The sequence below is a fragment of the Achroia grisella genome, unplaced genomic scaffold (genome assembly GCF_030625045.1).
Source record: "Achroia grisella isolate CSIRO2021 unplaced genomic scaffold, CSIRO_AGI_Agris_v1 utg900, whole genome shotgun sequence".
Lineage (NCBI taxonomy): Eukaryota > Metazoa > Arthropoda > Insecta > Lepidoptera > Pyralidae > Achroia > Achroia grisella.
In genome coordinates, this window is record NW_026713059.1 from 289,163 (window position 1) to 312,929 (window position 23,767).

Sequence of the window (23,767 nt, forward strand, 5' to 3'; positions counted from 1 at the left end):
TCGAACCAGCGACCATCAGAAGTACAACGGTGTGCTAAACCGCTATCTAGCGAAGGATGATTGATGGAAGGAACCGAAGAAGAAGAATATTTTATCTTCCGAGAGTATATCACGTAAAATGCTACTAACTTTCTACGTATCTATATCCAATTTGTTTGACCGGAAATTGAACTCCGTATTGAAGTTATACAATGATACGTTCTTACTACCGTGTTGTTGAGGTTTTTAAAACAGGATCCTTATAATGTCGCTACAGTTATTTTTTAGCTACCCGACTAAGATGAAGCAATTATAGGTTATGTTCTTATGTACTAACCATTTTTGGGACCAGATTCTAGGGTCCACTGCGTTTCGGGACCCATTAAACGGTCGGGTGACCGAACAAATTACTGGATCTCAAATAAAGGAGGTGGGTCCTCTTTGAAAAAACACATATATACTAATGACTTTCAGGATTCGCATTTAAAATGTTATCCTTGCAGCGCAAAATTATCGTACCGTTCAGTAGTATTTGTGTGAAATAGTAACATATATCCATTTATATTCACAAACATTCGTATTTATAATATATATATTAGTAAGACAAACATTCAAATATCAAAAATAATTTATTATTATTAGCACATTTAAGCCTCTTATGAACGTCATTTTTTTCCCTACCGTCCAATTTAGTATACGGATCCAATTGAGGAGAACTGGCAAGGAACTAAAATGAACTTCTTTTTTTAATCCAGTTTATTTACAATGTTTATTTATATAGTTATCTATGTCTAACTTTAAATGAAAATCCCGTGCATGAACAATTATTGCCATGCACGCTCGTCATTCAAGTAATCATATTTATTGAGCTTTGCTCAGTAAATATGATTTAACAAACGTCATTCAAGTAATCATATTTATTGAGCTTTGCTGAATGACGTTTGTTAAATCATATTTACTGAATGATTTAACAAACGTTTCGAATTTATTTAAGGGTAATTCCAGTATATCCTTTGGTATTTTATTGTAAATTTTTATACCCATTCCTATAAAAGACCCTTTTACCTTTTCTAAACAATACTTAGAAATAGCAAGTTTGTCTTTAAATCTAGTATTAATATTATGCCAGCATGAAACTTACCTTATGAAGTTAGGCACTCCTGTAATGGACGTTGCTAAATTCCTCTCCGATACTTTCGGTGGGTCTCGCAAGCAGTAATACAGAGATATAAGTATAGATCCCAGCCACACGAAGTTAGCTAACGCCGAGAAGGGTACTAAGTACTTCAACTTGGTAATCTGCGTCAGTGGAACGAGTATGACGAGCGTCATAGCACAGTATACGGTCACTGTCCAACTGGGACCACCATATACGTCTGATATCTGTAAAGAAAAATTGCACTTAGATTGCATAGAGAAAATAATAAGCGATAATAATGTTTTTTGTAGAGAAAACTTAAAATTCATAGCGCTGAAAATATTATCTGATTGCACTAGGAACCGCTACGCACTCACGTAGCGGTTTCTATGTTGATTATCGCATGCCTCTTACTTCTTATGTTTTGCTCTTTTATAAATAATTACACTTATTTATAAAAGAGCAAAACATAAGTTTCTTGTGACGAGTATGTGTTCTGACTGAGTGGTAGAATAAAAAAATGTGACTATTATTAAAGATTATTTCTATTTCTTTTTCGAACTAAAAAGTATGTCAAAGTAAAAGTTTCCATCCTAAATTATACCTTTAAACATTAAAGGCAACCAGAGGCGTAACTCTTAGTCTTTCGAGGTGGCTTTTCATGTGGTGTAACACAGTCATCATATTGATGATGCAATAGTTGTTATTGTATAAGTGCGATGATTGCCATTTATCATCAGACGAACTGTCGTATGTCAGCTTGTTGGTCACTTCCATTATAATACATATATATGCTTCATACTATTTGGTTAACTATTCATCATCGCAGCCCGGAAGACGTCCACTGCTGGACATAGGCCTCCCCCAAAGATCTCCACGACGATCAGTCCTACGCTGCTCGCATCCAATGCCTTCCCGCGATCTTGACCAGATCGTCGGTCCACCTTGCTGGAGGCCTTCCCACGCTGCGTCTTCCGGTCCGTGGTCGCCACTCGAGGACTTTACTGCCCCAACGGCCATCTGTCCTACGAGCTATGTGCCCTGCCCATTGCCACTTCAAAGTCGCAATTCTTCTGGCTATGTCGGTCACTCTGGTTCTTCTGCGGATCTCCTCATTTCTGATTCGATCACGCAGAGAAACTCCGAGCATAGCCCTCTCCATTGCCCTCTGAGTGACTCTGAGCTTGTTGATGGGGCCCATAGTTAGCGACCACGTCTCTGTTCCGTAAGTCATCACTGGCAACACACATTGGTCGTAAACCTTCGTCTTGAGACACTGCGGAAATTTGGACGAAAAGATATATCGGAGCTTCCCGAACGCTGCCCATCCGAGTTGGATTCGACGATTGACCTCTTTCTCGAAATTGGATCTACCTAGCTGGATAGTTTGCCCTAAGTATACGTAGTGATCGACAATTTCGAGTGTAGAATCTCCGATTGTTACGGGAGCAGGTACGAATATCTATTGGTTAACTATTACTATTTAGGTAATATAATTTTTTTACTATTGTTTTTTTTTTTATTATTTTATATATAAGTATTACATATATACAATTTGTTTTTACAATTATCGCCAAACTGCTTTGCAGTATTGTATGTTATACAATTTATCAAGATAGGTACGAAAGGTACAACCACACGCCGCCAGACCATAACTTAATACCGCGTCTGCCACTGCCCAATAAAAGGAAAACAATATCGACCTACTAACTACATATTTAAGCTGGATGAACTTACACAAAACATATCTTAATTTATTACATATATTGTTTATATGTATTTTCCAGTTAAAACTACAGTCTATTGTGATCCCTAAATATTTATATTCATTCACCATCTCGATATGTTCACAATTACATTGTATTTTACTATTGTGAAGACATTGATACGAGTGGCCGACTATTCTAATTGACTTGTTAATATCTTTCATATATGGAGAATGTACAAGCATAGATTTAGTTTTAGATACATTCAATAATATACCATTGTCATGGTATATTATTGAATGTATCTAAAACTAAATGTTTAAACTACATACCTGCTTAAATGATTCAGCTATGACTACCACGTATACGCAGCACGCGCCCATGTGAGTCAAGCCTAACGCCCAGTCAGCTAGTTCTCTGGAAAAAATGGTAGAACAATATTAGAGTTGTAGTTATGTACATATTTTTTTATAGTTGTATAAGTATATTTGACAGTCTCGGTAGTCTAGCGGTTTAACACCACGCCTTACTTCCGATGGTCGCGGGTTCGATTCCTCACACGGCACAAACATTTGTATTTATGAGTACGATTACTTATATCAGTCTGGGTGTTTTCTTTGTATAATATATATGTATTTACAAAAAAAAACAATGTGTATCAGTTATCTAGTACTCATAACACAGGCTTTAGCTAGCTTAACTTGGGTCTAGAGGGCGCTGTGTGAATTGTACTGAGATTATTATTATCATTGTTGTATGTTTTATTTTTACATTATTATTATTATTAATATTATTACAATAGTTTTTATGTTATACATATTAATCACAGTCCAATAGTTTTATTGGCTATACAAGACTAAATGAATTTCCAACCAAAAAGCATACATGAATACAATTTTGCGGGCTCAGCTCGTGATATACGCTTTTATAACTCGATTATTCTATCATTCCGAGTGTGATAAGATGCATCGATGCACGCGAACAGAGTTTACTGAACAACACCGATTCTTTGAAATGAAATATGCTGGAGGAAGAATGAACATTGTTATTTCAAATCGAATTATATCTCTTGGAAATAATATTTATCGGGATTCGAGCGCGAGAATAAGTTACAGGAAAAATTCAATTTTCTATATGGTATTTTGCAAGAATACACAAGTAATACTTTTATGGTGTAATGTATATATTTGTATGATGATCATTTCACATCATTACTTCTTTTCAAGACACGTTACATATTTCACCTATAAAATATTTTCACGTCATCCGACACTCGCCACATAGACAAACCCATTTTCGAGTACGTTATATCAACTTTTCAAGATTTGTAACTTCTGAAGACAATTATTAGAAAAAAAAAATATATAAAAAATATTACTGAAGACAATGGCTGTATGGGATGAGTACTTTTGCCTTTCCCTAAAAAGGGGAAAAAACAAACAAAAAAAAAATACAGCTATAATTCTATATAATATTTTCTAGTATCAATTTCAGCAACTTTTCTTAATATACATTTTTATTATTAGTTGAGGGTCTATTTTATTTACATTACCGTTACTACCACACTTTTGCAAGAAATGTCTGAAATAAGAACAAATTTTATAACTGTCGAATGCATTGACATTCTATACGGTTATTATTAATATCTTTATTCATCATAATCATCGATTGTTTCATTTCTTTCTCACCTATTTCTACAGCCTTACTTTGTAAGTGATATTTAGCTTAACAAAAATCTGCAGATTTTGCCAAACTGACGAGGAAACGCCACTACACATCCTATGTGGTTGTAGCCCACTCATGCATAAACGAAATATCTCTTTTGGAAAGTATACACTCTATCCTGAGGAGATAAAAACCATCGCTGCTAGGAATATCCTTCAATTCTTGTCCTACGGGTCTAGGTAGCGAACTTTGAAATATGGCGAGCACAATAGATCTCTGTAGGTCGCTACAAGTCTTAGCAACTGATAATAGGCCAAAACCGCAAATTAAAAAAAAAATTAACTCGGGTGATTTTGTGAATTAAGGCAGTAATTACAGTGCATCTCTGTGCGTTATAATTTTATTGCCTTAACTCTCATGACATCTTAGTGCAACAAAATACCAACAGATGAGGGCACAATCTTTTTCTCTGATGCTGTTCATGTTTATAAGCGAGGTTGCACTTATGGGTAATTTATTTTAGTTTATATTTTATATAATATATATATAAATATATATATATCATATATAATTTTATATAATTTAAATATCTTAAATTGAAAAGTAGGGTTGCCATCTCTAAAATTTAGAAATCAGGACAAGACGCGTTAAAACCCCGGATGTTAGAGTCCAGAACCCGGACATGTCTACAGATTTTTTAAAACATAAAATATAAAAAATCTTCTTGTTTTTCGGCTTAAAATTAAATGTAGTAATTTTTTTTCATCCTTTTAAATGTACCTTACAAAACAGAATGTTATTACAGTTCGATATTTTTTGTTCTTAAAATAATACACAAGTTATTATAGTTTAATATTAAACCTAAAATAATTACATTACCCAGGACGCTCTCCTCTCCTCTAAACTAGGATAAATTCGGGGTAACCCGGTCGGAAGCCAACCCTACTTGCAGAGATAGGACCGAAAAGCCCGGGGCCCGTGGATAGCTCGAGAAGTTGAGTTTTCTTAAGAAAGGTAGGGGGGGGGGCTTTAAGCCTTATAAACAAAGCGAAGGTACAGTGTCATCCGGATTTGCAGTCTTTAATGAGTAGACACAGACACCCATACAATGTAGATAAACTTGGCTTTTAAAAATAAATAAATCCAGTTGAGTTACTTGCTAGTTCTCAATTGAATCTGTGTACTAAACTGGATGGCAGGGATACGAATATTAGTACAACAAACTTGACGTATATAAGTGGTTAAAATGATGTATATGAATAAACGATTTTTAATTTTGATTTTGATTTTAGGAGTCTCACGCTAAAATATGGTCGAGCGTAGTGATAGCTGGCTCTTACGTCATACTCGTGAACTAGTGTTGTTTATAAGAACTTCTCGTCTGCTTTAATCAATACAACTGATTGTGTATTTAAAATTTGACTCTAATAAATTAGTGCTAGTAGTTTGTATTCACACATTTCGACTTAAAAATGTAAAGTTCGATTATTTAACAGAGAAACACGCAAGTTTCTAATTAATTCTTCATGTAATGAGACGGCTTTCCGAACGTGCGGTAGATTGACAAAATTGTGATGTTTATTCAAAATATGATGAACTGAAATTAAATTTATTTGAATAAAGAATTTTCTATTCTATACTATTCTATTCTATTCTATTCTCACAGTACCTGTTTGCTTTTATCCAAGTAAAAATGGACATATATTTAACTCAGTTATGACGATAATGTTTTAACATTGCTTACCTTGCAAATGGAGCAAATCTTTGAATTGGTTTCGGTCCATTTTGGAAAACGAGTTCGCACGTTTCTGCATAACCTAAAGAAGGCTTCTTGGCTTCCACACACAGCTGTTGAGATGTCTTCACCTGAAAAATTATAATTACATTTTGACTAATACTGTTTTTTTTATATTGATTGATCAATACTGAGAATGAGAATTTGACTACCTCAGTGGTCTAGCGGTTTAGCACACTGCCTTGATTTCTATGGTGGCGGTTTTATTCCTCGCAAGGTACAAACATTTATAATTATGAGATTGTGTATGTGTGTGAGTATGGATATTTTCTAAGTATATTATGTGTGTATTGACAAAAAAAATGTATATTTTATATTAATTATCTAGGACTCATCATATAAACTTTTCTTAGCTTGGGACTAGAAGACGCTGTGAGATACTGATATATTATTATTACCACAGATAACATAATATATTACTGACAAAAAGTAACACCAAGTAGTTAAGAAATAGAAAAATTTCAAGTTCAAATGCCAACTTTGACCCAATGAGTCTGGGTAGACCTTTGGATCACAACGCACAATTCTACAACAGAATTGTAGTGTTATGTAATCGTTTAAAATATTATAATAGTTAGGAAATAAATGAAAACAATGGCGGAGATAAAGATGGTAGCAATGTGCTTGGGAATAATTCAGGTTAGCTATGCGGTAATGGGCCGTTAGACGGAAACTAAAATGTACGTTCATTATTCGTTGGCCAAAAGGGAATGTCGGTCGGTTTGTCATGAGTGAATACAATTTAGTGGCTTTTGAGAAACTTTGCTAAACTCAACATACTATGGACTACACGTAATATGATTATTTATGAAATTGTTCTCTTTTTAGAGAGCAGAAGGTTAGTTTGTGGTTGTACTAACTGGAGGTTCTTTTTTGTGAAACTTTATATATATATGTTTATATATATGTATATATGTATAATGAATTTATGGTAATAATAAAAATTGTTATGATAGTCGGTGCAAATATAAAAAAAATATTCAGTTCAATTCAGTATATCTTACTAGTATTATAAACGCGAAAGTTTGTGTATGGATGAATGTTTGTTACTCTTTCACGTAAAAACTACTGAACGGATTTTGATGAAACTTTACAGTAATATAGTTTACACATCAGAATTACATATAGGCTATAATAATAACCTTGGTCAATTAAAACAGCACCATCTATTTCATAGTTAAGATTAGCTAGTCTTATAGGCATTAAACAACTAATAGACATATTCAAATACACTTATTTGTAAATAATATATAATATACTTTAAAAACAACCAGACATATAAACATTGTCCTGAGTATTTAATTATATTGGGTATATAATAATATATGTGCAACGAAAATTACATCAAACCCTCAACCATAGTAGTGTAGTGTAGTAATTGCTTAAAATAGTCTATATCAATAATAAACGAATTTGACTTTAACCCGCTACTCTACAAGTGTGACTTACCAGTATATTGATAGCGTGTGCGCAAATAAACCCGATAAGTATGGTGCCGATGCTTCCGACCACCAGTCCAGCACTCTTGAAGGCAAGGGGCATAGCCAGCACACCGGAGCCTAGAGAGGCTTTCAGTAAATGCGCCAAGGCACCAAAACTCCTAAAAACGATATAGTAATTTGATAATATTCCAAATTTGAATTTAAAAATGAATATGTATTTTATAAACATGTAGGTTCATTCTCATTTGAAAAGAATAAGAGCTAAGTTTCTACTCAGCTCGAATGCACATCGAACTGACGGTACATTATTATATAAGATCCACAAGAATAAAGATAGTTTGACTTGATTTGAATAAATAATTAAAAAAACGATAGAGCGCCATCTATTTTCAAAAAGATGAAACTAGACCTTTCTGTATAAACATAGTGAGGTAATAGCTAACATTAGGTACTATAATTATTATAACTTGTTTTAAGACTTAAAAACTAGAGATGTTATATGTATAAAGTATGCAAACATCTGGATTCTTATTTCATACAAAGGTACAGGTAGTATACCAAGACTTCAGTCTGCTTCAGGTCAGTGATAGTGTTTATAAAATTGCACAAACTTCCACAAGACGCAAAGAGGAAAATTGAATATAGTTTTAAAAATTTCATACAATATATTTATTTATTTTATCTTATTTATTTAACTTCAATGCACAAAAATAATGTGAACATATGGCGAACTTAACACCTTGCGGCGTACCAGTCAACCATGAGTGGCGCAGAGAAAGATTATTGGCGGTGCACTAACATAAATGAGAAATGTCAAAAAAATATATATTAGGTAAAATATATATAAATTTCTATAATAAAATAATATACATACATAACGTTGCGGACATGTTACCAATTTTGCATGATGAGTTTATGATTTTCAGATTTGATCTTTGTTTCTAAGTGCCTATGGTTCAGATTCATATATATTTTTCTGCTTTTTGACATGTATACCGTTTCAGACTCATGCTGTGTAATATTAAACGAACACTTACGATGTATTTGATGCCAATGGTCTGTGCTCTGATGGTACATATGGCTCTAAGTCTTCTCTGGAACCGTTACACGCTAGCTCCACTCTGTAAATAATAACAAAAAAAAAATAGTTTGTAGAAATTTAATTATTTACGATGCTTGTGGAATTAGGTTGATCTTCTTAAAGAGCTATTCTGTAAGCATCACTTACGAATTAAAAAGTGGAATCCGCGGTGAGAATTAAAATTGGTTTTCTGTAAAACTCTTTCGCGAGCGAGCTTGCAGCGGCACACGTTCGAGAGCGGGATGGAGGTAAAACAGGCACTAGTGATTTTTTTATAAATACAAGCAATCTCGATAGGTTAGTAGTAATTTTATATTTAACAAGTAGATACGAGTGCCTTGAGTGAAGCGGTACCAATACCCTTAGGGTCACGGCTACTGATTAAATTATTTCGTTTTGGCAAAAATCCAATAGCATATGCTATTCACTAGTCACTATATACTGCCTAATTGAATTTAAAAATGGAACTGTATTTTTGTAATCACATACAAGCTTATTTAAAAAGAACCCTGAGTTTTTTGTCAGTCAATGTTGTTTTTTGTAAACACTTTTTAGCTCGAAAGTACTACGAACTGACGGTACATTTCACAAATCACAAGAGCCTCTAATAGGCCTACATGAATAGAGATGTTTTGATTTGATTAGGTACATTATTATGTAGAGAATAGAATGGTAAACAAGCGATGACTCACGATAAATGGCAACCGCCGCCAATATACATGAAAAGCAACACTGACGTCACATCATCATGTGACGCCTGTGCTACCACACTTTGCCGTCCAAAAGTACTAAGGTGTCATGGCTTCGTACCCAATAATTTTACTGCCATATCTCACCAAAAAGTATATATGTACATAGTAAACGCGACCAATACAAATAGTCATTAATACAAATGTTTGTATCATGAGTGGAATAGAACCTGAAATCATCAAATGTAAAGTGGCGTGCTAAACCACGTTAAATCAAATGACTCCTACAACCTTAACCTGATAGATCTGACAATCTCCCGACCAGTCGGATAAAAATATTCTCTCGTACATATACACTTTTATTCAAAAGAGTTTTTTAATGGATGGTAATCGTATCTTTCACCCCCCTACGCTAACGCTTTACGCTAGCGGGGCACCAGTGGAGGATGGTAGGATAAGCATGAGGTCCAGTGGAGGATGGTAGGATAAGCATGAGGTCAGATCAGTTACCCCTTCGTGGTAAATTCCCCAGGAATTTATCACTATGGTTTCCAATAGAACCGCGTGGAGGTCAACCTGACATGGTACTTTGCTAGCAATGGGTCATCAGTCCCCATTATTAATAATTCCCTGTCCCCTATTCAGTCGGGCTCATGAAAATAATCCGAATTATAACATGTTCCTTAAGAAAACAGGGGCTGGAAGGGAACTGCGCTCACACACGAAGTATGAACAAGCAAAGCATTCCAAGGCGATCGACTCATTAATTATAATTATCTAAATGATTCTAGAATAAGACAAGTGATCGTTACAAAGCTCAGGTGTTCCGATTGAATTAATTGCGGAATTAGCCAACTATGGCTTAATTTGTACTTAAATTATTTATATATCCTTACGGCTATCGTCGAAAATGGGGTAATTAGAGATATATTCTATTACTAGCTGTTCCCGCGACTTCGTCCGCGTCGAATTTAAATTCATTTTTTTAAATAAAAGTAGCCTAAGTTACTCCTTATTACATAAGCTACCTGCCAAAAAAATTCCGTCAAAATCGGTTCAGCCATTTCTGAGATTAGCCGGAACAAACAGACAGACAAAAATTGTTAAAAAAAATTTTTTTTGGTGTATGTAACGTATTTATATTCATATGCATGTAGTAAAAAACGGTTATTTCAACATTACAAACAGACCAAACGGCTGAACGGTGATCCCGGTTGGACAGTATATGAAGAGGGCAAGGTGATTGTTAGTAATGTGGACTAATGACACATTGCAAACAATATGCAATGTTAGGTTGACCTCCACGCGGTACCCCCTGGAAGTCATTATTTTAAATTCCTGCTGAATTTACCACGATGAGCTAACTGACCTGTCCTCATGCCCAACCTATGTATCATTTCTCCACTAGTGCTTTCCGGAGTAAACCGTCAGCGCAGGCGGATCTACCATTCTATTATCATCCATAAAAAAATTGTATATGCATACGAGGTACTAGTGAAGCATAGGGTCAGTATGGGGGTCAAATCAGTCAGCCCATCGTGAAATATTCACCAGGAATTAATAGTTTCCAGGAAGTGATTATAAACACGTGGACACTTAAAGGCCGACCTGACATGATGCATTTGTAGTAAAACATAGTAACGTCATTTGTTTCCATTACTAATAATGCTCTCCCCTCATAAAGTTGCACTGTTATATACACGCAATGGTGAACGTAATACTTGACATGATCACATTTGGCATATTTTGATGGCCTCGGTAGTCTAACGGTTTAGCACACCGCTTTACTTCCTATGGTCGCGGGTTCGATTCCTCGCACGGTACAAACATTTGTATTCATATATATGTTTTCTTGGTATTTTCTGTGTACATTATGTATATATCTAAAAAAAATATCTAAATATTTATATCAGTTGTCCTACCTAAAACACAATCTCTACCTACATTGGGACTAGATGACGTTGTGTGAATTGTCCATTATACTTATTTAATCAAATAGTGGGCTGATACAATAGTATATTATCTACGTTTAACATCACCGGGCAGTAAATTTAAATTACAAATGTACTCGTAAACGATTAATGATAATAATATACAATCAAAATACCTCAATCTCTTCAGTATAACGAGTCGTCGGGGCGCAATGGGAAATGATGGCATTGAGTGCATTATGCACTATTTACACTGCTGTTTTAACAATCGCGTGACAAGAAATAAATTACACGTTTCGTCACTTTCGTTGATAAATGGCGTATATTCGCCGATCAGAGGTTATATCAGTTGTCCTGTGACGCCCGCCAGCCATCAATTTAACCCCAATTCAAGGAACGTTGCGTGTTATGATGAAACATCTATTTTTCATTGCATCATTTCGTTAAGATGCATATATGTCAAGTGTTCGATATTTTTAAACGAGTAAGCGATCGCGGCTGAGACAATCATATTGAACTGATTGGTTTTAATGCAAAAGTTCAGGAACTTGGCAATGTATTGAGATATTGCAATAATAATAATATGTCAAGTCAATTCACATAGCCGTTCAGTCCGCAGGTACGCAGATCTTCTGTTATGGGTACTAAATAACTGATAGAAAAGAAATATATTCATATATACATATATATATATATATATAACATGATAGGTATATAACATGAGTTCCAAAATAAACAGAGCTTATGTAGAATCCATAGTATTAGACAATTGAGAGATCTACTTAAATACAGGTTTTTGTGAATACATCTATAATATATGTAGAAAATATCCAGAACAATAGATCAAACAATAATACTCATGAATATCAGGTCAAGTGTTTGCATCATGTGAGGAATCAAACCTTAATTAACTATACAAAAACTTATATTAAAAACTTATATTGTAACTGAATTTTAGGACAATTCACAGAGCGCAATCTAGTCCCAAGCAAAGCAGGGCTTGTGTGTTAGGAGTAGGTACTAGACAACTGATATAAATACATACTTTTTTTTTGTAAATACATACACAATATACATAGAAAACATCCAGATTGGTACAAACAATCATACTCAAAAATACACATGTTTGTACCGTGCGAGGATTGAAGCCGCTACCGTCGGTAGTAAGGCGGTGTGCTAAATCGCTACACTACTGAGGCCGTCAAATGAACACATTGCCAACTATGTGCCATGTTAGGTTGACCTTCACGCGGTTCCCCTAGAAACCATCGTGATAAATTCCTGATGAATTTGCCAAGATGGGCTAACTGATCTGACCTCATACTCATCTAATCGTCCTCTGCTGTTGCCACGCCAGCGTAAACCGTTGGCGCTGGATGCACCATTACACCAATTAAAAAAACTTAAGTAAAACGTGTAGTAGGTATGTATACTAGGGGACTAATATTTATATATTTACAAATATCATCATTACATAGTATAAAACAAAGTCGCATTCGCTGTCTGTCCCTATGTCTGCTTAAATCTTTAAAACTACGCAACGGATTTTGAAGCGGTTTTTTTTAATAGATACACTGATTCAAGAGGAAGGTTTATATATATAATACATGTAAACCCGTACAAAGCCGGGGCGAGTAGCTAGTTTACAATATAATACATTAGAGAAACGCATACACTAACACAAGCCATTTGCAAATATGTAGGATTCGAATCGAATTCGTTCGAATTTGATGCAGTACGTTAAATCACTGTACCATCAAGGTTACCATAATGAAATATATTATGTACAGTAAATTTTAAGTGACTATCATTTTGTAAAACTTTGTTTTCTCTTTACGTTGTTAATATTAACAAACTTCATAAAGTTATTTAATTAATCATTATTGAAAATAATTACTCAGTTCTATGATCATGATACTGATTAAGAATTAACTTTAATTAATTTATTTTTGACATAAAAACACACAGTGTTTATGTATTAAAATAATAAATAAATAGTATTTCAGGACTCTATTTATCTATTATTTCTAGGATCTAATCCCAAGGTAGGCATAGCTTGTGTTATGGGTACTAGACAACTGATATAAATACATATATACATTGTTTTTGTAAATACATATTATATATAGAAAACACCCAGGCCGATTCAAACTTTTTTGTACCATGCGAGAAATCGAACCCGCGACCATCGGACATAAAGCGGTATGCTAAACCGCTAGACCACAGAGTTCTACGTAAAAGGCTGTAATGAAATAATATGTAATATGAAAACATTATTTGGGACACGGTTGTTTTTGTGTTTGGGTTCAGTATCCACATTACATAGTGTAAATAAAACAATTAAAGGTATTTTTGTGAATTAATTGTTTTATTTACATTTGAACGAAAGTAAAAACAACATTTAAAATATATAATATCCCTGGACAATTCACACAGCGCCATCTAGTTCCAAGTTAAATTGAACTCGTGTTATGGTTACTAGACAACTGATATATATACTTAGATACCTTTTTTTGTAAATACATTCATCATTACATAGTATAAAACAAAGTCGCTGTCGCTGTCTGTCCGTCTCTATATATGCTTAAATCTTTAAAACTACGCAACGGATTTGAAGCGGTTTTTTTTAATAGATAGAGTGATTCAAGAGGAAGGTTTATGTGTATAATACATATATACTCGGGCGAAGGCGGGGCGAGTAGCTAGTAATATACAAAGAAAACACCCACAGTGATAGAAATAATAATACTCATGAATACTAATGTTTGTACCGTGCGAGGAATCAATCCCGCGACCATCTGAAGCAAAGCAGTGTGCTACACTCCTTTGACTACCGAGGCCGTTAAAATTTAAAATATAAATGATAACCAAATATCTCTACAAAGCGGGAAATTTATGCTGTCTTCAATTGTTTCAACGTGACTCACGTTTAATACGTTTTAATACGTTTCTACGTCTAATATTTTTGTTACCAGCTGAGAGGCGTCAAGTCTTTTGTATTCATATCCTGACCTAAGATATAATTGAAGAAAACCATTTGACGTGTCCATTTCCATACAAACAATGGTAATTATCACTCGCTGAAGTTGTTTCACTTAAAACCGCTTTTAAAATATGTGAATAACATTATATGTTTGTTTACTTTCAAATGTCATTCGAGTTCGCGACACTTACCATATATTTGTTAAAAAAAAATTAAAAAAATTTTGATTCAGGGACACCTGTCCCTGTCCTTGCTTTTCACGGGTATTTTAATTATTTTACACAAAACCTTAACAAATTATATAGATCTTGACCTGTTTAGAACTGCAGAACAGAAATACGTTCTAGTATAGAACTTCTATACTAGAACGTGTAACTAATCAGCACCAGTAGGCTCCTGCCAGGTGTGGCTGAGCAGGGAGAGAAACAGGAATAGTGAAGGTGAGTGTTAACGTATGTTGGTAAAGGGGGTTAAAACAACACCCGGGTGAAAAGTTGCAGGAACTGCTCGGAGTTGACCTCTCTGTTACACGATGGACCCGGCACCTGCACGGTAAATCTATTGAAAGCCAACAAGATTGATCTATTGATTGACAAAACAGCATGAAAATCTTTCTGTAGTTTTGGAGGTTTCCGCGAACGTATAGACAGGCCGGGACTTTGTTTTACAATATCTAGCGTGCGTGTTGGTACTATGACGTGTTAACTACGAGTAGCCTTGGTGTATCTGTATCACTCATGCGTTGAGAGTAATGAAAATTGACAATCAAAAAGATAAAAAAAAATAATCAAAAGGTAAAGAAAGTTTAACGACGCAACATAACATAACACAATATAAATAATCTTTATAATCCAGGATATTATGTCAAAATTTGTGTGAATACAAACTATCAAATAGCGCGAATTTCTAAAAGGTCTCAATACTATTTCTGTATGAACTAGTACAGGTTTTTGTATAGATGCAATTTAGATTTTATTCTCATAAGAGCAGTGCCAGATTTTAAGAGGACTGAGTCCACGCAATTAAATTACGATGTAGATTCAGTATTCATTTTATCTCCCTCAGAGAGATTCTCCCTTCACCAAACGCGATAGCAATACTTTCAATCGAAATTTTGTCTTATATATTGTATTTATATTACGATCTACTCGACTTAGTCTATTATAGTATTACAGTAAATATAAAGGATTTATTCGCATTATTATGAAAATAATAATTCCAAAGTATTGCACATTATTTCAAATTTTATACTATTGATTGTTTATTTCAAATCAGTTAAAAATATGTCTATTTATTTCGTAAAAATAAAGTTTTTCTGTTACGTGCACTTCTATATAATATAAGTAATAAAATAAATCAGTTTAAAGAAAATCTAACTAGTGTGCAGTGTTGATATTAGTTGTCCTATTTTATGGAGAAAATTTCATTGAGTTTACCTATTGTAGAAGATTTTTATAGCACCTTTTTTATCGAGAGGACTCGGTGACATGCATCCTTAAAACATAGTGTTTATCTAAATTCAGTGACGTCATTTGTTTGCATTTACAAGTAAATTGAAGTCATATTATTAGGCGTTACTTACACAAATGTCAATTGGAAGTTTTGTTATGCGTAGAAAAACATATAGTAATTCTTATACAAACAAAGCACTATTTACCTCTGCTACTACTACTCGTATTAAATATTCATAGTAATATTATGAATTTCAAACTGTCCGCGTGTTTGTTACCTTTTCACAGATAAATAGCAGTTTTTTTTAACTATTCTAATGCAGCAGTTGGCCTTCGCAGCTTTATTGAACGAAAGAGGGCGAGTGCAGACGGCACTCCAGACCGGCGGTATGGCTTATGGAGCGGCTGAAGGCCTGAACTTCTCCCTGATGGATACAGCTTCAGTTTGAGGGCCCCGCATATACTATATGCAGGATATATATATAGATATTTTTAAGAGCCTATGTCAAGAATGCATAAGATAAGGTAGGCAACAGTTTTATATCTTACTAACTACTACCCGCGGTTTCGTCTGCTTTTTATTTTCTATGTATATTATGTATGGATGTATTTACAATATATATATACGTATATATATCTAATTAAATAACTTCTATCCATACTAACATAATTAGAATGTATGTCTATCTGACGTATTTATCTAAATTGATGATAATAATAATAACTCTGGACATTAACACAGCGCCATCTAGTCTCACTGTAAGCACAGCTTGCGTTGTGAGTTCTAGACAACTTTATCATTTATATATGATAGATGGCGCTGTGTTAATTGTCCAGAGTTTTTATTATTGTCATCAATTAAGATAAATACGTCAGAGAGACATACATTCTTATTAATAATGTCAGAATAGATTGAAGTTATTTAATTAGATATCTCGGTAAATATAACAAATTGAGTAATGCTGTACATACATTTGCATATTATAATTAAGTCACATAACCTTCACATGTTTGTACAAGAAATTGTTTTGGTATGATAAAGTGTTTTCTATTCAATTAATAGAATGTCCTATCATTAGTAGCCTTTGTGGTTTAGCGGTGTAGCATATACTTCCGATGGGTGTGGGTTCTATTCTTCGTAGACATAGAATCAGCTTGTTTGCCATCCAATTAGACAAACGAATTAGGTTTTTGTTACTATGCTAATCAGATGATATGGCATACGTTTTTATATTGAATTATCTTTCCCTTGCACAGATTTATTTTATGTTTTCTCGTAATTCTTATTAATATTATAAATGCGAAAGTAACTTTGTCTATCTGTCTGTCTGTCTCGCTTTCACGTCAAAACTACTGAACCGATTTAAATGAAATTTGGTACACAGATAGTCTACACCCTGAGAAAGGACATAGGCTACTTTTGAATGCGAAAAAGGGTTGTAAGAGTTTTGAAAGTATGGATGAAAGATGGTATGGAAGTATCGTCATTTTTTAAGTTAAAAGCTTGAAACTTATTTTTGAAGCTGTTGATCAAATACGAATAAATATAACATTCAAAGTTTTTAAATAATTTACCCTTAAGGGGGTTAAAAATTAGTAGATAATAATATGGATGAAAGTTTCTACACCCGAATAACATATAGAATATAAATTTTTAAAAAGATATTATGTATATTGGGCGACATATAATGATGATGCAGACGAAGTCGCGCGGGTCACCTAGTCTTATAAAGGTGTTAGTAACGAAAAGGAATGAATGATACATTCTGTGTTTACTTCGTAACCACAAGGATAATGTTCAAAATAAACAAAAGTAGCGAAAATAATAAGAAAAGATGGTAATGCGGTCTGCACTATTATTGATTTTATTTTCCTAGTCTGAATAATATCCATTGTTCTTAAGTTATTTATGACATTCATACACACATATATAATTGGTTTTGTTGAAATATAACTCAAAGATTTAAGTGAGTTCATTATAAATTAATTTTTTCAATAACATGGAATAGTATCTTATAATTGTTATTACATTAGATTTTTCGATAGTGGGGCACAAGATGGCGGTCTATGAACAGTGAGTCGGATAAAAAAAACATTATACGATCAGCTCAGTTATATTATTATTAATATATTTTCTATAGCATATCGACTGCTTCAGTGGTCTAGTGGTTTAGCACACCGCTTTACTTTCGATAGTCGCGGGTTCGATAAACCTCGCACGGTGCAAACATAATGAAAATTATTGTTTGTATCGGTCTGGATATTTTCTATGTATGTTATGTATGAGTTTGCAAAAAAAAAAGTATTACAAGCTCTCCTTACCGTGGGATTAGATGGCGCTGTGTTAATTGTTCAGGGTTATTTATTATATATAATTTTTATACATACTTGGAACTATAAGCGTCCGCCACATCTCGAATCGGAGGTGTTGACATATTTTCTTTTGTCATGATGAAGGGTATGATCAACACTAGGTATAATATTCTTGAATTACTCTTCGTTATCCGATGAATATCATCGCTGCAGTTTGATCTGTAAACAAAGATGAAATAATTATTAGTGTATAAGCCATAAAAGAAAAAACGAGTACAAACTACATACGAACACTGGATCAAATTTATATCTTAATCTAGAAGCACTATATTTCAAATAAAATTAAATCATCGAAATCGGATGTTCTAAAAAAAGTTCTGAGGTACATGAAAAATATAAAATAAATAATCATAATCGGTTAACCTACAAAAACGTTCGAAGGTACATATCAATAACATATAAATGAAATAACTCAAAAACCACGACTCAGCTCTTGAACACGTTTATTTTTTAGACTACAATCTAAGTGTACGCAGGAGGAAGCTCATCTGAATCCGCACTGTCCGAGACCACATAGGTTCCAGCGTGTGGGTATGAATTGTCATTGGCGAGTGGTGAGATGGTAAAAGGTACCAGTGGGCATGTAACTGGATATAATAATATAATCAATATCACTACATAGTATAAAACAAAGTCGCTGTCGCTGTCTGTTCGTCCCTATGTATGCTTAAATCTTTAAAACTACGCAACAGATTTTTTAATGGATAGAGTGATTCAAGAGGAAGGTTTATACATATAATATAATACAAGTACACCCGTGCAAGCCAGGGCGAGTAGCTAGTTAATGTATTTAATTAAATGCGAAAGTGAGTCTGTATGTTAAATATCTGTACCCGTTGTCGATCCTTAAGAAACATAATTTATCCTTGTTGAAAAACCTCATGCTGTACTCTAGTGAGAAAACCTCAGCCAGTAGTTCATCCCACAATCTAAGTGTAAGCGAGAGGATATAAGATGAAGAGTCTATGGTTGAAGTTAAAACTTCATTCATTCATAAACTTAAGAGCAACGCACTTGTCGGCTGAGCTCTTGCCACTTTCTACGATCTTCTATCATACTCTTTAAGCCTTGATACGACACGACTCCAATTCTGTCTTTAATTTGTTTGATGTAACTGTGCCTTGGTCTTCCTCTCCCCCTCTTTCCTTGTATCTTTCCCTCAATAGTTAGTTTCAAAAATACATCGCGCCGTATCAAGTGCCCCAACATTTTTCCTCTTCTACTTTCTATAGCATTCAATATCTGCCTTTTTTCTTTCACCCTGTGCAATACTTCTTCATTTCTTACTTTATCTTTCCAGCTTAGAAGTTAAGACTAAGCAGAATAAAATATACGGGAAATCAGACTAGAAACGATTTGAGTAATCTACCAAGTGGTAAATTTTATTACAGTACATTTTCTTCGAATGTCTTTAATTTCTGTTCAATGACTTGGAAGTCCAGCTATATTTTCTGAACCGTGTACAGATGTAATTGTACCTGAATTCTCGTTCGTTCCAGTCTCTAGTGTATAGACAATTGCAATATTGTTACTGGGTGTATTACGCACGTCTACCAACATTGTTGTTGGTATTACCTAGGCCTAAGTTGTTATGTCTTATACTTTAGGTTTTAGATTTTTATTCTCAGTTATAACTACGAATAATTCACTTAACATGAGAATACATGAGAACTAAAAATATTAATTTATACAAAATAAAACTGTTGTCTTATACTTCAATATATAAGCTACAAAATTAAGGGAACAAGAAGAAATTAAATTGATTCATTGAATGCTAATGGATATATATCGTATTTACATCATAGTACCAATTAAAAAACAAAAATTGACCGCTTGTCTGTTTGTTCTTACTAATCTCTGAAACATGTGGATTTTGACGGACTTTTACTCGCAGATTGTAAGGAGTAACTTAGTCGAAGTTCATTAAAAAATATTTAGAAAAGAAACATTTTTCCACGAGGATAAAGTTACTAGTTACTAGTATTATACTATAACCTTCATTTTACTTCCTTGTATATGTCAATGTGGGAGTATATGTATCTATATATGTACTTATGATATTTTTTTATAATTTCTTGATAAACAATATACCGTTATATAGTAATAGAAGGTTGTTTGCGTGTAAGCACGGTAATATATACGTTTGTTTATTTGTGTTGAGTCTTATTTGCGGCAGTGTGGTGATTTATAATAAGGCTGAGTCAGCAACTGTCATAAGAAATAAATATGGTTCTTAATGGAATACCTAGATATAAGACGAATGAACTATTATGCGAAATATAACTATACTACATATAATGCGAACAAACTGCGAATAATCAACAAGAAGTTGTATTATAATAATTCAACAATTTTATACAATTTCAATACAAAAAATAAAGCTGATATAATCTAATTTTACTATACTATACATTAATTAATTTTATTTTGCAGTTAATTATTATAATTACGAAAAGAACTATAATGCGCTTCTTTTCTCATCTGCTTGCTGCCGAACGGAGTCGAAATATGATCTGCCGAATGTTAACCTATTAATTATTAACCTTCTAATGTCACAGTTTTATGTAATGTAATTTACAAATAACCAAATAAGTCTTTATCTATATTGACAACTATTTATGCACGCATTTACGTCTGTGTGTACATTTGGAAATAATAATAATAATCTCAATACTCTATATTTTTACTTAGTCATCACATGAGAATTAGTTAGTTTTTTTTTAATATAGTAAAAGTTGATGAGATTTTGAATGGCATTATTAAAATAACTATGCAAACATGTTAATTAATATCCCAAAGTTTTGCTACAATATTATAATTAATTACTTAAGATTTTCTTAATGATATAAAAATGTATAATTTTACTCTTAAACTGCTTTTTTAGAAAAAGGAATATCTAATTTGAGAACTAATCAAATTATCTCGTAGTATTAAAGGAGATAATTTGGTTGGTCATCAAAAATAACATAATGATTTAAGTCCATTGGAATCCGTTAGTATTTCTAAGAAACGTAACCTATTTTATTTATTTATTTTTTTATTTACATCGTACTAAGTGAGCTTTACAGTCTCCCAATATGCCCACTTAGGAAGATAATATTTTTTTTTTGCTTTTCAATAATGTTACAAACATTATTGAAAAGCACTGGTTAAATATTTATTCTTTCTTTCTTTTATTTATTTATTTCATTCTTTCTTTCTTATAAAGATATTTTTACTTGAAGAATGCAACAAATAGACCTCAAGTCATTGAACTAAGACTTTCGAAATCATTAGTTCCACCACAGATAATATAATGGTTCCACTAACATTATTATTGAACTAATGGTTAAGAAAATCAACGACTTATAGCATCAATGAAAATTTAAGGTTGTATGTATTTTTCAATCTTAAATAATAATAAAATGAAAATAAAATATTATGTCGAAAAATACAAAAAATATATTTAGGGGTCGCCATCCCTTACCACTTAGGGGTATGAAAAATAGATAGTTGCCGATTCTCAGACCTACTGAATATGTATATAAAATTTCATAAAAATAGATCAAGCCATTTGGGAGGAGTATGGTAACTAACATTGTGACACGAGAATTTTATATATAAGAAAAAGATTACGACGGATATCATACATACGTTCGTTACCACTGTCTGGTTTGATATCATTCCGACGCTGCGTTCCGGTTAGACACACCGCTTTAGTTCTCATAGTTACAGATTCGATTTTTCGCACAATACAAACATTTGTATTCATAAGTATATTTGTGAACTTACAAGGATTATTTAAAAGAGCAATACACAAGTTTCTTGCTCGTTCTTCTTGTGATGAGACAGCTTTCCGAATGAGTGGTAGATAAAAAACAAATTGTTATGACTATTCAAAAGTGCTTAAATTAAGTTTATTTGAATAAATGATTTTCTATTCTATTCTATTCTATTCTATTAAAAAAAAATTATGATTATTCAAAAGTGCTTAAATTAAGTTTATTTGAATAAACGATTTTCTATTCTTATTGTTCTATTCTATTTCTAATACTTTGGTATACAATCTACTAAAACAAAGGATGTAACCTCTGTAAGCGTTTTCTAATAATCGGCCGAGTGTAATAACGAGAACATTACTGATTCGATTATTCTATTCGTTTGTTCTTTTACCTGTTTGTATATCCTTCATCTATTTTTATGATTACGTTTTTACTTTATGTTTGATTTACATTCAATTGTCACAATATTAATGTCAGATGTTTATGTAACTAACTGTCAAAAATAGATAATATATAACCTAATACAACAGTGTATATTTAATACGAGTACTTAGTAAATATTACTCGATTTTGTTGTTGAACAAAATTTTAACAATAAATAATAAATAAATTGGCTCCCAATCCGCCTTCGACATAATATGCACATCCTGACCATGCTCTATAACATCCTTAATAATCCCAATGCTCCTGCTTACCTTAAATCCCGATTTCAATTCTTGCCCCCTCCTACTAGACCTAGACGTCTTTGCCAAAACCACTCCAAAATGTTAAAACTTCCACTTGGCAAGTCTCAATTCTTAGGAAATTCCTTTTCATTTCGCGCTGCTCGGTTATGGAACAAACTACCAGTACAGATACAGGAAAGTCCATCAATTGGTTGTTTTAAGAAAAGGTTGAAATCACTCTATTTATCGACCTTATTATGATTAGTTTCAACATGTATTTTATTATTTGTATTTTGTGTAATATATCTATAGTAATAGTATATGTATGTAAATATATATATATAACTTTTGTTAATGTTTATTTTATTTGTTATTGTATATTTTATTATAATTGTAATATAACTTTATTTAATTTGTTGAATTTTAAATGTTTTATAATTCTCAACTTTTGGACATTTCAACGTAATAGAATTGTACAGGTGTTACCTACTCACTACTAGCTATGCCACATTGTTGGGTTGACTGGTAGAGATCTCTCTTAGAGATAAGTCCACCTTTGCTCACTTTGTATATGTTTAAGTTTAGAACTGTATTTAAAAGTGCAATAAAGAATATATAAATAAATAATCCTGGATAATTAATACAGCGCCATCTATTCCCACGCTAAGCAGAACTTGTGTTATGGGTACTATCCAACTAATATGAATACTTAGATATTGTTTTTTTGTAAATACATAGAAAACACCAAGACTGATACAAAAAATCCTGAATACAAATGTTTGCACCGTGCGAGGAATCGAACCCGCGACCATAGGATGTAAAGGGGTACGCTAAACCGCTGACCAATGAGGCCATTAACAATATGATACATTAAAAGATTTTTCATTACAAATATTTCATAATATTATTACAAGTCTATTATACCCGTAGGGGTGAATGGATGCGGACGGACATGATTAAATAGATATATATAATACTTATAGATTTTTTTGCAATTCGACCTCGAAACCACAAGAATTAGATTTTATCATGAAAATACATTGATTCAGCAAATACATTATATCTGAAACGGGTCACGTTTCCACCAATTTTCTCGGCTATTGTTACG

General features: G+C 33.1%; 1 protein-coding gene across 2 annotated transcripts in view; it reads right to left on the minus strand.

Annotated features, from left to right (window-relative positions):
- LOC131853261 (proton-coupled amino acid transporter-like protein pathetic) overlaps positions 1-23,767 on the minus strand; it is a 71,797-nt gene that overhangs the window by 6,345 nt on the left and 41,685 nt on the right. For both annotated transcript variants that reach the window (XM_059204105.1, XM_059204106.1), the window contains exons 2-7: positions 18,249-18,392; positions 8,763-8,846; positions 7,733-7,883; positions 6,233-6,354; positions 3,156-3,240; positions 1,121-1,362 (exon numbers count right to left, since the gene is read on the minus strand). In XM_059204105.1, coding sequence (XP_059060088.1) covers positions 1,121-1,362; positions 3,156-3,240; positions 6,233-6,354; positions 7,733-7,883; positions 8,763-8,846; positions 18,249-18,310 — 746 coding nt within the window. In that variant the 5' untranslated portion in view covers positions 18,311-18,392. The remainder of the gene's footprint in view (positions 1-1,120; positions 1,363-3,155; positions 3,241-6,232; positions 6,355-7,732; positions 7,884-8,762; positions 8,847-18,248; positions 18,393-23,767) is intronic.